This window comes from Mirounga leonina, unplaced genomic scaffold (genome assembly GCF_011800145.1).
Source record: "Mirounga leonina isolate KUSES-001 unplaced genomic scaffold, KU_Mleo_1.0 Mir_180, whole genome shotgun sequence".
Classification (NCBI taxonomy): Eukaryota; Metazoa; Chordata; class Mammalia; order Carnivora; family Phocidae; genus Mirounga; species Mirounga leonina.
The window spans coordinates 2688128-2703293 of NW_023270469.1; the positions used below are offsets into that span (position 1 = coordinate 2688128).

A 15166-nucleotide genomic window follows, 5' to 3' on the forward strand; every position below is an offset into this window, starting at 1 on the left:
CACGACTGCACGCAGTCCTTCAGGCAGCCACATCCAACCAGGGCTGTTTTTCCACTGCCTAGGCCAGGGTGGGATCTAAATTAATCGAAAGTCTTTTCCATCACTAACAAGACAATAGGGGAGTGCCCCCATTCCTCTGTGATCCTCTGTATACCTCTATGAGTTTACCCACCTGTGTAACAAAAATAATCAAAACAGGTGGATTTGCAAACGCACCTTGTTTTTCAAAAAGGCGAGAACACAAACACACTGTCCGGACTTTGGGCAGAGAAACAACATGGGTTTATTTTAAGGTAAGTACAACAATTAAGACCACATAAGACAAACACAGGTGAAGTTAAATTTTTAAAGTTTTTTTTTTTCTTTTAGGAATGCTCAGGGAGGAATCTACTATACAAAACCATCACACTTTGTAAATAAAAAGTATCAGATACTTGACTCCTTTATCCGCCAACAACAAAAAAATAAATTATTTCCTTGTTTTGTAAAAGACCTACCACCGGGGGGAAAAAGTATATCTCGTAAGTGTACAGGGGGTAAAAACCCCACATAGGTTTCTTGAATTTTCATTTTGGCAGTTAGAAATGGTTGGGCAAGATGAAAAAATTATCCAGTGAACTCAACTTTAAATATTATATTAATGGCTCTGAACAACAACAAAATAGCCTGATTACAAATCCACACATTTGTACAGCACGGTTAGAGAAATTTAAAATTACACACAGCACAAACGGAATCTATAGAGGCCCCCATAGACTTATGGGGGTCTCTACAGAGAGTCATTACTGGGTCTCTATGGGATTTGGTCCGTAACTTAATTTTTGAAACCCCAGCTGGAGCAGTGAGCACAACCATCCTGGAAGGGGAGGGGGGCTTAAAATCAATATTCATTTCGCTGGGCCGCGTCCCTTTACCGGGGCTTCTTAGGATCTCGGAAACGGGGCAGCGAATTAGAGTTACCTGCAGCTTCACAGAGGGCTGAGGCTGGCGCGCGCTCTCTCTGCTCCGGGGTCTGAGAAAAAGCTGGTGGGCATGTTTTGGTTCTTTTTGCGTCTCTGCAGCCTGAACTGTCTGAGAGGTCCGGGTGTGGGAGGCGAAGCCGGAGCGGGCCAGGCAGGTCAGTACTTCGTGCAGTCATAGGAATAGGGGGCGGCGTGGCGGTACAGAGACGGCGTGGATCTGTAGGGCAGCTGACAGCTCGCGTTGGTGCTCACCTGCGGTTCCCCGAGGGCCGAGCTCTCCATCCCCAGCCGGTGGGAACTGAACATCTCCCGGACGTTGGGGAAAGTCTGCTGCTGGGCCGCGAACGTGTGGCCCGGGAGGTGGTTCAGGTCCCCGCTGTGGTTGAGATACCAGGAGGCCGCCTGAGCCGCGGCGGCCCCGGGCTGTGGCGCCGGCTGGGGCTGGGGAGCCGGCGGGGGCGGCGGCGCCTGCGGGTGGTGGTGGCCGTGGTGCTGGTGGTGGTGGCCCGCGGCGGCGAGCGCGCCCTCCTGGCCGGCGGCGAGGTTGAGCGCGCTCAGCGGCGACGCGGGGCCGCTCGGGTGGTCCGAGAGGGCCTCGTCCAGCGCGGGCGGGACGCACATGTGCGCGGGCCGCTCCGCACCCGTGTACAGGCTCATGGCGCGCATGCTGCACTGGTAGCCCCCGGCGCCCCCGGCCTCCAGGCCCTGCGTGCACGGCTGGCCGTAGGCGGCGGGCGGCGCGGTGGCGTAGGACAGCGCCAGGGGCGGCACCAGCAGGCCCGCGCGCCCCGACGCGGGGCTCAGCTCGCCTCCCGGCGGCGACGTTCGCAGCGTCATGATGTTCTCCACGCTGAAGCCGGGCAGCCCGTTGGGCGCGCCGGCGTGGTGCTCGGGCAGCGAGCCGTCGGGGGAACCGGCGGGCGTGGAGGCCGCGCTGCGCGGGCTGCCCTGCAGCGCGCTTTCGGGGCTCAGCGTCTCCACCTTGGTGATGACCGGCAGCGCCGGCGACGCCGCCTCGCTCTTGATCACCACCTTCTTCTCGACCTCCTTGGGGGCGTCCGCTAGAGGGGGCCCGGCCGGGGCGCCCTTGGCCGCCGCCGGGGGCGGCTCCTTGAGGTGGGCCCGCTCCTCCTTCTCCTTGGGCACGTCCTTTTTCTTGAAGCGCCGGCGGCGCCGCAGGAAGCTGCCGTTCTCGAACATGTTGTAGGAGTCCGGGTCCAGCGTCCAGTAGCTGCCCTTGCCGGGTTTCTTGTCGTCGCGGGGCACCTTGACGAAGCATTCGTTGAGCGAGAGGTTGTGGCGGATGCTGTTCTGCCAGCCCTGCTTGTTCTCCCGGTAGAAGGGGAAACGGTCCATGATGAACTGGTAGATGCCGTTCAGGGTGATCTTCTTCTCGGGCGCGTTCTGGATCGCCATGGTTATGAGCGCGATGTAGCTGTAGGGCGGCTTTACGAGGTCCTTGGGCGCCGCGGGCTGGTGGTGGTGGTAGGGCGCGTAGGAGCGGCCCATGCTCGCGCCGTACTGCTCGGGGTGGCCGGAGTAGACGCCCATGGGGCTGGCCATGCCGCCGTAGCTGCCCGCCGCCCGGTAGTAATTTTGCTCGCTCAAGTAGGGCACCACTCCCAAGGCGTTGGGGTCGGACACCGAGTAGCGCGCCTGCATGCTGCGTCCGAGACGGCTCGCCGCCGCCTGCGCGCACGCACCGTGAGGAAGGCCCTGCGAGGGCGCGAGAGCGCGAGAGGAAGGGAGCCGGCGGGGGGAGCCCCAGGCGCCGGGGAGCCTTGGGGGCGCGGTGGGGGAGGCTCCGGCACTCGGCGCCCGCCTGAGCGCGGACAAGGGACGCCCGTTGTCAGCGGACCGGGCGGATCGGCATCCTGGAGGGCGCGCCCCGGCGAGCGCGGCGCCGGCCCCTGCTCGCTCGCTCGCTCGCTCGCCCGCTCTCGGGACCGGCTGGTGGCAGCCGGAGCTGGCGGCCGGGGACGCAGTGGAGACGCCACGCGCGCAGTGGACCGAGGCCGGCCGCTCTGTCCGCGCCGGGAGGGGGAAGGCGGTTCTCCTAGCCCCCCAGCAAAGAGGCAGCCCTGAGGGTCAGCGAGCCGGGGTCCAGAGTGGCTGCCCCGCCGAGCCCGGAAAAAGAGGCAAAGTCCCTTTTAGGGATTGGGAAAAGTTTCCAAAAGTCGTCTTGCTGAAAGCAAGTTTTTACTTTCCTCCGGCCACGCCCCCTCCGGGGACTTCGGACCAATAACCCGGCAGCTGTGGGGAGTTGGCACCAATCAGCGCGAGGAGCGCCGGAATCCGTCGGCTCTAAGACCCCGCGGCTCAGAACCAGACTTTCCTGCAGTTTGTCTTGACTTGAAAAGATTTTTTAAAAAGAGTGGTATCTTATTAAGATGTATTCTATTATCACATTTTGGTTCATGGACCCACATGCCCAGAGCAAAGAACAAAAACCAAAACCAAAACTCCATGCTCCTTTGCAGATAAAGTTAGTTTGAAATATAAAATCGAATTGATTAAGGTAGTCGATATCTCCCCAAAGACCTTGTGAGTAGCAAAGACCCTGGGACTATTTTTCTTATTAATGAGTGATGAGGCGAATAATTAGATTTCCTAATTATCGGGGCCAAGGTGTAATGGATTCGAAGCAAGCGTTCTGGATTGGTATGGAAGGGGCCTCCCCTGGATGTTGTCACCATTTAAGCAAAAAAATTTATTAATTTTCAACAGAGAGTTTCCAGGTTCAGGGCCGTCAAGAATAACCTGAAAGCTTTTAGAGGCAAATTATAAAAACTGAATGAATGTCCCTCACCTCCACGGGGGGAGGCAGGCCGTGGCATCTATAGGTGAAAGGCGGAGTGAGGAAAGTAGCAGTATCTTGAGAATTTAATCCTCAAGTGCGCCGTAGCCTCGGTAAATCGCGTCACCGTGAGCAGTTTTGTAGGGTTTGGGGAAAGAGAGTGGAATAGTTCCGCTAATTTCTCGCATTCCCCTCCCGCGTAGATGCTAGCAGCCCACCTTCTCCAGCTTTGCAGGGCCTGTCCCTTTTCCCAGAAATAAATCCCCTTTGACAAGCTGACTCCCGCGCTCCCCAAAGACGGGAACAATGCAGCCAGCCACCCGGCCCAGGCAGAGCCGGGGCTCCTCTGCCCGCGAGGAGAAACCCAAGCCTGCTTTCCGCGGGGGCTGCGCCCCAAGACGCGCATCTGTAGCGCGGCACAGGGCGGGCTCCGGGCGAGGAAGCTGCCCCCAGCCGCGTCCGCTGGATCGCCAACCTCGGGGCGCAGTCCCCACCTCCCGCTCCCGGCAAAGCCCCTTAGGGACTCTCCGAGTTGACTTTCTGTCCGTCGTCCTTTTGGTTGGTTGGTGTTTGTAAAGGTGATTTGGGCACCAGGGCTCCGTGGGAGGACGGGGTAAATGATCGCAAACGGTTAAGACACCTCCAGAGGTTATGCAGTCGGGATATTGACCTGGAGTGACTCGAGGTCTTCGCCCTTCAAAGCTCTCCCCTCTCCTCCGGGTACCCCGGAAAGTTCATTTGTGGACTGAGTATTTATTCCTCTAACACCTGGAACACTCGGCTCACCCTTCCCCGCTTCCCCTTGAAGGGGGAAGGACACTCATAAGAAGGGCTAAAGACTGGTCAGAATTCTTCTGGAAGTTGTCCCTCGGTTGGGTAGGGAAGGCCAAAGATAAAAGTTTTGTATTTATCTACCCCCACCCCGCCCCTCTTCCATCAGTTGCTCACTTGATTCCCAGGAAAAGGGTATGAGACAATCCACCAGTGCTCAGCTTTGGGAGGTGAAGAGAAGGCATTGGAGACATCTCATTCATTTTCAGTAAAGGAACAAAAGAAAAAAATATGCATGTGCATTATCTATGAATGGTATTATCGCCTGGTAAATTCTAAATCAGAGTGCACATGCAAACCCGGTTCCTAGTACCTTGAATATTCTGCTTTTGAGACACTATTTTTTTATGAGTGCTCTGAGTCTTTCTCTAACTTGATTTTTTTTTTTTTTTTTGCAACGAAATAAAATCAAGCTTCCCAGTCCTCAGCTCACAGATGAACGGTCTGAGTGTTCCTCCACCCCACTACGACTTTATTATTTTTTAATATGTTCAGATCCATCTTTTTTTTTTTTTAAATGCCTTCCTGCTGGACTGCGTGACAGGCACCTTGAGTTCTTACGATTTTACTGGAAATGCAAACTATTGATCAAGAAACACTCCCCGGTCTGTAGGCTTCCTGGGGAAATATTATTCACTCTGCTTTTATGAGGTGCTTTAAAAAAAAAAAGTTTCATCACAGCACAGGGCAAAACCCAAAAATACTGAGGACCATGGAAAATAAATTCCAAAATGGCAGTTTCCGTCTGAGTTTGTATTTACAAAGGTGTCCAGGTTTAAAATAATGTCATCTGAAAAGCACTAGGTTGAGTGGCCAAAATTATTACCCCCCCCAAAAAAAAGCGGGGTTGGGAGGAAAGAAATCCTTATAATCTAGATAGAAAAGGTGAGAGAGACATTTTCCTTTGCCCCTGGAATTAGGTTTCTTCTCCACTCAGTAGGACTCCGGGAGAGATGTTTGCACAGGTTATTATAACAACACCTTCCGCACACCTGGACTTTGCAAAAACCGTATTTCCGATCTTTTCTTTAACCTGCCAGGGTATTTTGGATTGGGGGCTTCTAATTCATTAATGATTTCTTCCCCTCCTGATCTTGTGGTTACGGAGCCGAGAGCGGAATCGGGCCCCAGAGGGTCCTGTGTGTTACTGGAATCATGAGCGATGATGAAGGCAGGAGAAATTCAAGTCACCCCCACCCCCACCCCCACCCCCGCCGCCGTCCCTCCACAGCCCCACCGCGCAGCCTCCTGGCCCCGGCGCCGCGGGCTCCTGCACCTGGACGCGGCTCGGGCGGGCCTGTGGTGTTGGCGCCATCTGAAGGCCAACCGGGGAACTGCTCCAAAAAAGAAAAAAAAAAAAAAAAGGAACCCGGCCGTTCTTGTCGCAAGGAAGGTGCTGACACCGCATGGAGGCACTTGGGCATTGCACGGCAGGAATACCGCCTTGGAAAATCTCTAAGCCAGAGAGTAGCTAAATAAACTGAGTGCGGCGCGTCGATTAAGAAAAAGCAAAACATTTTCCATAGCTATGCAGTGTGTCAAGACCATGATCTGCTGGACAACAGAAATGTCTTTGAAACTTCTCAGGAGCAAGGACTCCTCTCTAGGGAGATTCGCTGAGGTTCTGAGCAAATAAAATCTGTGCCCCTTAGGTGGCTAGAAGTCTAGGCATCCCCGCGCCCCCAACTTCACCCCGGGGGTGAGCAGATTGCTTATCCCTCTGTATCTTCCCGTGCCCGCCGTCCTTCTGCCCAAGGTGTGGCGTGGGTTTCGGGGGATTCATCAGAAAAACGTCGCACCGGATGTGTGTGTATGGCATCAGCTTGAACGAGACTGAGTTTTAAACATGTCTGCAGTTCCTTCTGCTTTTGAGGCACAACAGAGAATTCAAAGAGGCCACAGGCAAAAGGAGACTGTGTCTTCTCTCACTGTTTCCAAGACATTTGTCCCAGGGTCCTTTCAGCATCTCCCTCTGGGCTCACAAGATGCCTTGGGTTTTAGGGAAAGGGACCAGAGAGAAGAGCAGTCCCAGGCTTCCAAAATCTACTGGGGATCTGATGAACCCTTGGGATGAACAGAATCAATGCTGCTGTGCAAAAATCCATCACAACCTGGCTCCTAGCAATGATCTTTATCCAGGACAACAAGTGTGTCCCTGATGAAATTTGTCCGAGCCCCCCGTACCGAGCATGGCCTTCCCCAGGAGTTAAAGCTGATTCAGCACTGTTCACAGATGGCAGCACCAGAAATGACCTAATAACAGGGGAGAGGACTGTCCTTGCTCGAGAGACGAAAGGAACGTGATAACTAAATGCAATACTTGATCCTGAGTGGGGGAAATTTAAAAGGCAAATAAAGGACAGTTTTGAGAGTACCTGGGAACATTTGAATCTGGAGTGCATATTAGATAATAATCTTGTATCGGGGTTAAAATTCCTGAGTGTAATCACTCTATGTGGTCAAGCAAGAACACGTCCTTGTTTCGGGAAGGTACACGTCACCATGTTTAGGGTTGGTATCATTAGCCCTGCAACTTCTAAAAAGATTCCACTGCAGGTGGGGGTGGGGGAAAAGGGAGGAGGAGTGACATGTCTGAAATGTCAAATGAGAACAGTCTCTGAGCCTGAGGTGTGTGGGCATTCGCTGTGCACTGTTCTTGCAACTTTCCCGTAAGCTTGAAATTTTTAAAAAAGACTTTATTTGTTTTAAAGATGTTATTTATTTATTTGTCAGAAAGAGAGAAAGAGCATAAGCAGGGGGAGCGGCAGACAGAGGGAGAAGCAGGTTCCCCGCGGAGCAGGGAGCCCGATGCAGGGCTCGATCCCAGGACCCTGGGATCATGACCTGAGCTGAAGGCAGACACTTAACCGGCTGAGCCCCCCAGGCGCCCCTTGAAATTTTTCAAAATTAAAGAAAAGATGGGAGAAAAATACCTCTGTTACTCTGAAAATTTAAAAAGGGATGTGACACAAAGCAAACATCCTTCCATGGAAGGAGTTGCAAGACCTAATGCAAGGGCCAACTTGGCCCTGGCGTCCCTTCTGCTTGTGTTCTGGACGTTTCTGAAAAATAATCATCAATAGCTAGGCGCTTTATCATATTAACTTGTGGTTGTTAAAGTAAAAAAAAAAAAAAAGCTGATTCTCTAAGGAGCTTTTCTGTCTTGTAACTCAAGCATTGCCATAATTAATACAAAGACACAAGAAATCCAGTAGAGTGGTGTAGATGTTTTCCAAACAGAATGTTAAAGATATGCATACCTTTCTTCTTTTTTTCTCACTTTTTTTTATTATGTTATGTTAATCACCATACATTACATCATTAGTTTTTGATGTAGTGTTCCATGATTCATTGTTTGAGTATAACACCCAGTGCTCCATGCAGAACGTGCCCTCTTTAATACCCATCACCAGGCTAACCCATTCCCCCTCCCCGCTCCCCTCTAGAACCCTCAGTTTGTTTCTCAAAGTCCCTTGTCTCTCATGGTTCATCTGCCTATGTCTCTTCTTAAAGAGAGTTGGTTACAGGAGTTGCCCTCAGCCAGATGGCTGTGGAAGTGATTTGTCTACTCAGTGTATCGGGCCATTGAGGCTGGGGTACCCCGAAGTGAGAAACACCCCAAGTCTCCATGGCTTCCGGCTGAGCCAGTCCCAGCTCGGCAGGGGTTCTGCTCCAAGTCACTCAGGAGCCCAAGTTTTCAAGGGCTACCTCTCCTGCCATGTTGGCAGGGGCAAGAGAAGGAGATTCTGCCCCGGGAAGTAAGTGGTCCCGCCTTCTAGTGCCATGTTTCACTCTCATTCAACGCTTACTGGCTGGAGCCAGTCACATGGCCCCAACACGCCCAGGGAACGGGACACTCTGTCCGCCCTGTGCCCAGGCAGATGGGTGAGCCAACATTTGTTAGCGGCAACCACTCACTCACCCACTTCCTACCTTTCTAAGCACCTAGTGACTGCCTTATTTCTCTCTGCAGTCCCAGTGCTTGCGTGATACCTTGGCACGTAATAGGTGCACAACAATGTTTGTTGAATGAATGTATGACTTCTGCACGACTTTTCTCCCTGATGTATAAGAGAAAGGGTAATGTGTGCGTACTATGTGCCAAGCGCTGTGCTAGATGATCTGCCCATGACCGCTCCTTTCATCCTCTTTTGGGGTAGGTACTGTTACTATCACTGCTATTCAGGTGGGGTTCAAGCCCTGTCTAGAGGCCTTAAGTAACCGACCCACGTCCTGCAGCTGCCACGTGATCGAACTGGGTCTCTTAACCTGTCACTTTGGAATTGGGGTCAGGACCTTGGAAATCAGAGGAGACTTAAAAAGTTAAAATAGAAACTTCTATATACGTATAAAAATAGTCTAAATGGAAACATATAGATATGTAATTTTATAACTATATATACACAGTGAATAGTGTATGCACACAGGCATGACTTCTGAACACACATGACTCAATGTCTCTGAAATTTTGGCTTTCTATGTCACCAACTGGAAACCCTGTAATTAACCCTGTGGGGTAAATAGACTCATTATCGGAGCCAGTGAAAAGCAGACTATTCCCTGGGAGGTGCAGACAGGGCTCTGATTGTGTGGACAAGGGCAGGGAGAGAAAGAGGGGAGGAGGTGTGGGATGGGTGTTCTGAGCCCCAGGGAATAAGCCAGACTTGGAATCACAGCCCAGGGGCAGGTTTGAGCAGTGCCTTTAAGTGACAGCAGGGTCTCACGGTGGCAGTAATCTAGCGAGGCCCCAGGGGGACCTCTAAAGGGCTAAGGGAGTTTAGGAGTGCAGAGCAGTTCCCCCAAAGGAGTCGGCCCATGGTGGACACTGGATGCTCTTCACCCTTTCGGAATCCCCTGAAAGCAAAGACCGTTCCCCTGCTGGACCCCAGCCTTTGCTCATGAGTGTGCACACTGGGGGCTCATGAGTGTGCACACTGGCAGCCTGGACCCGCCACAGGGCCTTTGCATGTGCTGTTCCTTTTGCCTAGGTCCCTGGTCCTCAATTCCTTGCTGCCTTGCCACCTCCCCCGAGACCTCGCCTCCCATCTGCTTCCTCCTGTCCTTCACCCTACCCCCATCCTCATTCATTATCACTCTCTCTGAGATGATCCTGTTGGTCTGTGGTCTGCCTCGCCCCCCAGGACAGAAGCAGCAGGAAAGCAGGCAGGACCCGGTCTGCCTTGTTTAGCCACTGCACGCAGCACCCCACTGCTCTGCTCGGCACAGACTCCATGCTCCACACTCAAAGAATGGATGTCACCTGGGGCTTCAGAAACACCCTGTCCCTCCTGCCATAACCGCAGGCCTCATGCCCCACTCAGTGGCTGAAACGCAGGATTCAGTTCAGACGTTTACTGGTCCTTATTTTAGGCAGAGGCTGCCCAGGGGAGGGGGAAGCATTGTCAGATGCTCCGAGGCTGTCCTGGAAGGGCTCACAGGCTGAAACTGTTATTCTGGCAACACACATACAGACCTTTTTCTTTATTAGCTTATTAAACAATTCCACATCTATTAAGCATTAGATGCAGCTCCAAGTGACCAGGTGTCTTCAAAGTTCACTGTTCCAGGGAGCATAACAGGAGAAGGTCTTTACTTGGCTCTGTGACAGATAGGAGAGGTGTCAACGGATTGCCGGCGGCTCAAAATACGAAAGAAATTATACCGATTTTTTTTCTAAAAGAATGAGCGCCATACACTACATGGTTAAAAATCCCAATAGCACAGAAGACTTGAAAACCAAAAGAGCATCTTCTCGACACCCTCCTCCCCACTCACAGAGACCACGAACCCCTCCCAGTGCTTCTTCGGCCACTACCCAACATATCTCGAAAAAACAGGCTTTGCTGCTATTTCTCCTTGGTGAGGATGACCGTGATCCTCTGCCTGCCTGCTCTGTGTTTAAAGATGGTCATACCTTTCCTTAGAAGAAACCGGCTGGTTCCCGTGTGCAAGGGGATGTTTTAAAACATGACCCAAATGGCTCCCGGCTGTCCCTGTTGCGTAATTGCAGCACTCTGTGTATATTTTAAATTAGCATTTGGGTTCACCCGAGGATGCCAGAGCTCTGCGCGGGCACCACTCCGCCCTCCCTCCGCCTCTCCAGCTCCCAGAGGAGGTCTGTTTAGAACCAGCGCAGGTCCTCTTTGTGACTCGAAGTAACGCCTCTTCAAGTCCATCCCCGCTTTGTCAGAGGAGTGGCTTGGCCCCCCACCCTTCCCTTCTGCTTGCCACCAGGCCAATTTGGGGTGCAGGAGGGCCTTTCTGGGATGGGAAAAACACCAAGCAAAGCAGGAGAGAGGAGAAGGGCAAAGTCGACTTGATAGAGACAAGGTTTGGCTGAGAGAGGGGACTGAGTATGCGAGCTGGTGGCCCCGAAAGGCCTGGACAGCCGGCTGAGAAGTGTGTGCTCTGCAAGGTGGGAGGCCATGGGGAGCCGGGAGGTCACAGCTGGAAGATATGCAGGGGGAATGCAGGTGGGCAGAGGGCAAGCCGGAGGGCAAGCAGAGGAGGGGGGGGAGGAAGGAGGAAGAAGGGAGGAGGAGAAGGTAGAGAAGAGGAGGAGGGAGGAGGAGGAAGAAGAGGGAGGAGGAGGAGAGTTGGGGGGGAGGAGGAGGAAGAGGGAAGAGGAGGAGGGTGGTAGGAGGCAGTGCCTGGGAGCAGACAGAATTGGGAGACAGGATGGGACGCCTGGGTGGCTCAGTCAGTTAAGCATCTGCCTTTGGCTCAGGTCATGATCTCAGGGTCCTGGGATCGAGCCCCACATCTGGCTCCCTACTCAGCAGAGAGCCTGCTTCTCCCTCTCCCTCTACCGCTCCCCTGCTTGTGCTCACTCACTCTCTGTCAAGTAAATAAATAAAATCTTAAAAAAAAAAAAGAAAGAAAGAAAGAAAGAATTGGGAGACAGGAGACGGTTGCGGTCCAAAGCATGGTGACACACCCTTGGCCTGGGTGGTGGCAGCAGGAAGACCGAGCCGACACTGTGACACTTGGGCCATCCTCATATTGCTAGAGTAGAATCTCCAGTGAAGTGCCAGGTGCTGACGGATGGCCTCACCTGATCCCAGGATGGGTGAAGGCACATAACTCAAGAGCAAAGCCAGATGACAGAGGAAAGCCTGAAGGGAGGAGGGAATCTTCTAGCTCCTCAGGAACCAGTCTTGGTTGTTATTAAAATTATTGGTGTGTGTTTTTTTCTTTTTAGCACTTTAGGAGTTGTGTGTGTGTGTGTGTGTGCATATGATGCAGGGGGAGTCGGGGAGCAGAAAGCAGAAGATGGCATTTAATATGTTAAGTCTGTACCTGTACAGCTTAAGGGCTGGAAGTGTTGGCGTTTCAGAAGCACACGCGGGGCGAGGCCTGGCTGTCAGCACCCCAGCACCTCGGGTGAATCACTGGACCTCATCTCTCAACACCTTCTCTTGTCTGTCTAACAGGATGGTTATGGGACGATGACAGCGTGCTTGCTGCGGGCTGGGTGTGCTCAGACTCCCCGTGAACTAGCCCTCTCTGTCCTCTCACCGATGCTAATGGAGGAATCACTTCCCCACCTTGTACAGAAAAGAAAACAGAAGCCCAGAGAGGTGGGGTTAATTACCCAGTGTCACACAGCTTGGAGATCCATGACCCAGCTCTTCATGCTCTTGCCTTTTTCACTATGTGTTCCTTCTGGCCAGGCTCGAAGGGGTTGTGAGAACTCACAAGGCAATGTTGTGACAAGCTGTGAAACCCTCAAGTGAACCTAAACATGGTGTCCCAGCAGCTTGTTCATCATCGCCAGACCCTGGGGGCCACCAAGGTGTCCTTCCATACGTGATGGATAAACTGTGGTCCATCCAGACAATGGACTGTTATTCAGCACTAAAAAGAAAAGAGCTACCAAGCCCTGAAAGGATATGGAGGAGGCATATCACTAAGTGAAATAAGGCGATCTGAAAGGCTCCATCCTGTGCAACTCCAACTCTATGACATCCTGGAAAAGACAGAAATATGGAGATAGTAAAATATCAGTGGTTGCCAGGGACTCGAGGGAGGGGGCGTGAATAGGCGAAGCAGAGGATGTTTAGGGCAGTGAGACCATTCTGTCCAAACCCATAGAATGTCCACCACCAAGAGCGACCCCTACTGTAAACTCTGGACTTGGGGTGTCCCCTTTAGTGTCCTTAGTCAGGTCAGGCTGCTATGACAAAGTACCGTATACCGGGCAACTTAAACAAACATTTCTTTCTCACAGTTCTGGAGGCTGGCAAGTGCAAGGTCAAGGGTGGCAGCAGATTTTGTGTGTGGTGAGAGCCCGCGTCCTGGTTCACGGATGCCTGTCTCCTTTTTATGTCCTCCCATGGTGGAAGGGGCAGGGTGAGGGAGCTCTCTGGAGTCCCCTTTATAAGGGCAAGAATCGCACTAAGGAGGCTCTGCCCTCATGACCTGTCACCTCCCAAAGACTCCACCTACTAAAGCCACCACACTGGGCATTAGGCTTCAACATATGAAGGGGGTGGGGGACACCAACATTCAGTCCATGGTGGTAATGTGTCAGAGGTGATGTGACAAAGTACTGCTGTGGTGTGGGACGTTGATCCTGGGGGAAGCTGCGCCGGGGGGGGTGGGGTGGGGGGCTAGTGGCGGTGTATGGGAACTCTCTGTACCTTTGGCTCAATTGTGCTGTGAACCTAAAATGGCTCTATTGAAACTCTTTTAAAAAACTCTCAAGTGGCCCAAGGGCAAATTTACATACAGGATTGAGTTTGAAGCATTTGGGTCAAAGTTCTAGAACATCTTTTTGCAGGAGAGCCAACTCATTTCTTCTTAAGGGGTCTCTCTTTCATAATTACTTATACTTTCAAGTGCCTGGGCTTTGGGAGCACTTCTAATTTGGCAACAGGGAATGAAGGGGCCCAAGGGAATGTCCTGGAGAGTGCTCTCTGCTTTCTGACGTTTGCCAGTGAGGGAGTTTGTCCCCGGTGGGTGGCTTGTTACTCCCTGGGGGATGCACCAGCCTGTCTGCCTGAGGGACTTGGGTTGGTTAGCGCCCTGGGCGCTGCTCTGAGCACAGTTGGGTAACAGTGAGTGGCTACACACATTTCCACTGCTGCGGCCAGGTCTGTTTGCATAAACTATTCTCCACACATCCACTGTGTTTTCCCAAAAGTGGGCAAGGACTCCAACCTCCCTGAGAGATTTTATTTGATAACCTTCTATTGCCCAAAGCAAAGCTTTGCACTCCTTTTTGCCAGCCTGTAAGGGACATGGCCCCCCTCTTGTGGAATGAAGGCCTGTTAATGTCTTTACGTATTAGCGCCACGAATACCACCCAGGGATGTAGAGCTGGGACCGGAGCCGCGAGATTTAGAATTAAGCACAGGCGCTGCCCTTTTCCAGTCGGGCGGCTCTGGGCAAGGCTCACTAACATCCCGAGCCTCTGTTTCCTCCCCTGTAGAATGCCAGTCACATCTGCTGCTCACGGTTGTTGTGAGGACTATATTTAGGTATGATTTCTAAGGCCCTTAGCCTGGTGCCTGGCATGGCTGTACAGTATTTCTTACTGCACTGATAGTGTTCTATCTGATAAAGACAAAGCGTATAGGATTAGTTCTGAAGGGAGCTTCAGTAAGTCGCTGCCACACCCAGAACCTCGTTTCCCCTATCTTTGTCTTGAAGCTGGTACTAAAATGCTTTGTCTGTTTCACAAGTTTGTTGTGGGGGCCTTATCAAGCATTGGATATATAATTTTGAAAAGTAGCTGCCACCTCTTGCATGCTTACCACGCACGAGGCACACTGCTAAGGGTGTGCAGTTACTCATTAGGAGGTGGTTACTGGTGACTTGCGTTTGCCACGGCCTCATCTGGGAGGAGGGGCCATCTTCCTAAAGTGTGAATGCACCTCCTTCTCTCTCCCGCTGGAGTGGAGCCCAGATTGGACTCCAGCTGGGCTGGTCTGCTCAGCCCCATCTCCCGAGCCACCTCCTGGCGCTTAGACTGACACACCCTGCGCGTTGAAGGAATGATAGAAGCCAACAAACGCAGGCTGCCACGTTCTTCCAGTCCCTAGGAGATCCAGAGGCCACAGTAAAATCAAGGGGTGTTTCTCAACTCATCCAGCACCCAGGCTGGTCACCATCCCACCTGCAGTGAACCCCCCACTCTAGCAACCGGACATTTCACTTTTTTTTTTAAGATTTTATTTACTTATTTGAGAGAGGGCAGGAGGGAGAGGGAGACTCTGAAGCAGACTCCATGCTGAGCGCAGAGCCCGACGTGGGGCTCCCTCCGACGACCATCCGCTCAGGACCTGAGCTGAAACCAAGAGCCCGAGGCTGAACGGACTAAGCCACCCAGGAGCCCCTACAGCCTGACATTCTAAGTGTCCACAGCCGAGGCAGACGCACACCCAGGTGTGAGCACTTGGGTGTCTTCCTCAGAGAAGAGGAATCACATCCTGGAGGAGCAATCGAGGCCGGCTTCCAGGAGGAGGGGGCCTCTGGGGAAGCAGAAAAGGAGATGGGGTGTGTTGGAGTTGGCGGTGGGCTCGCAAAGGCCAGCGGCTTCTTCACCTCGGTAGCCCCAGCGCCGCACAAACGC

At 52.6% G+C, this 15166-nt stretch overlaps 1 protein-coding gene across 1 annotated transcript; it reads right to left on the reverse strand.

Annotated features, from left to right (window-relative positions):
- Positions 1 to 286: 286 nt before the first annotated feature.
- FOXC2 (forkhead box C2) lies at positions 287 to 2703 on the reverse strand. The gene has a single exon (XM_035025307.1). It carries the CDS (start codon positions 2622 to 2624, stop codon positions 1119 to 1121), a length of 1506 nt encoding a protein of 501 aa, XP_034881198.1. The 5' UTR covers positions 2625 to 2703; the 3' UTR covers positions 287 to 1118.
- Positions 2704 to 15166: the final 12463 nt, after the last annotated feature.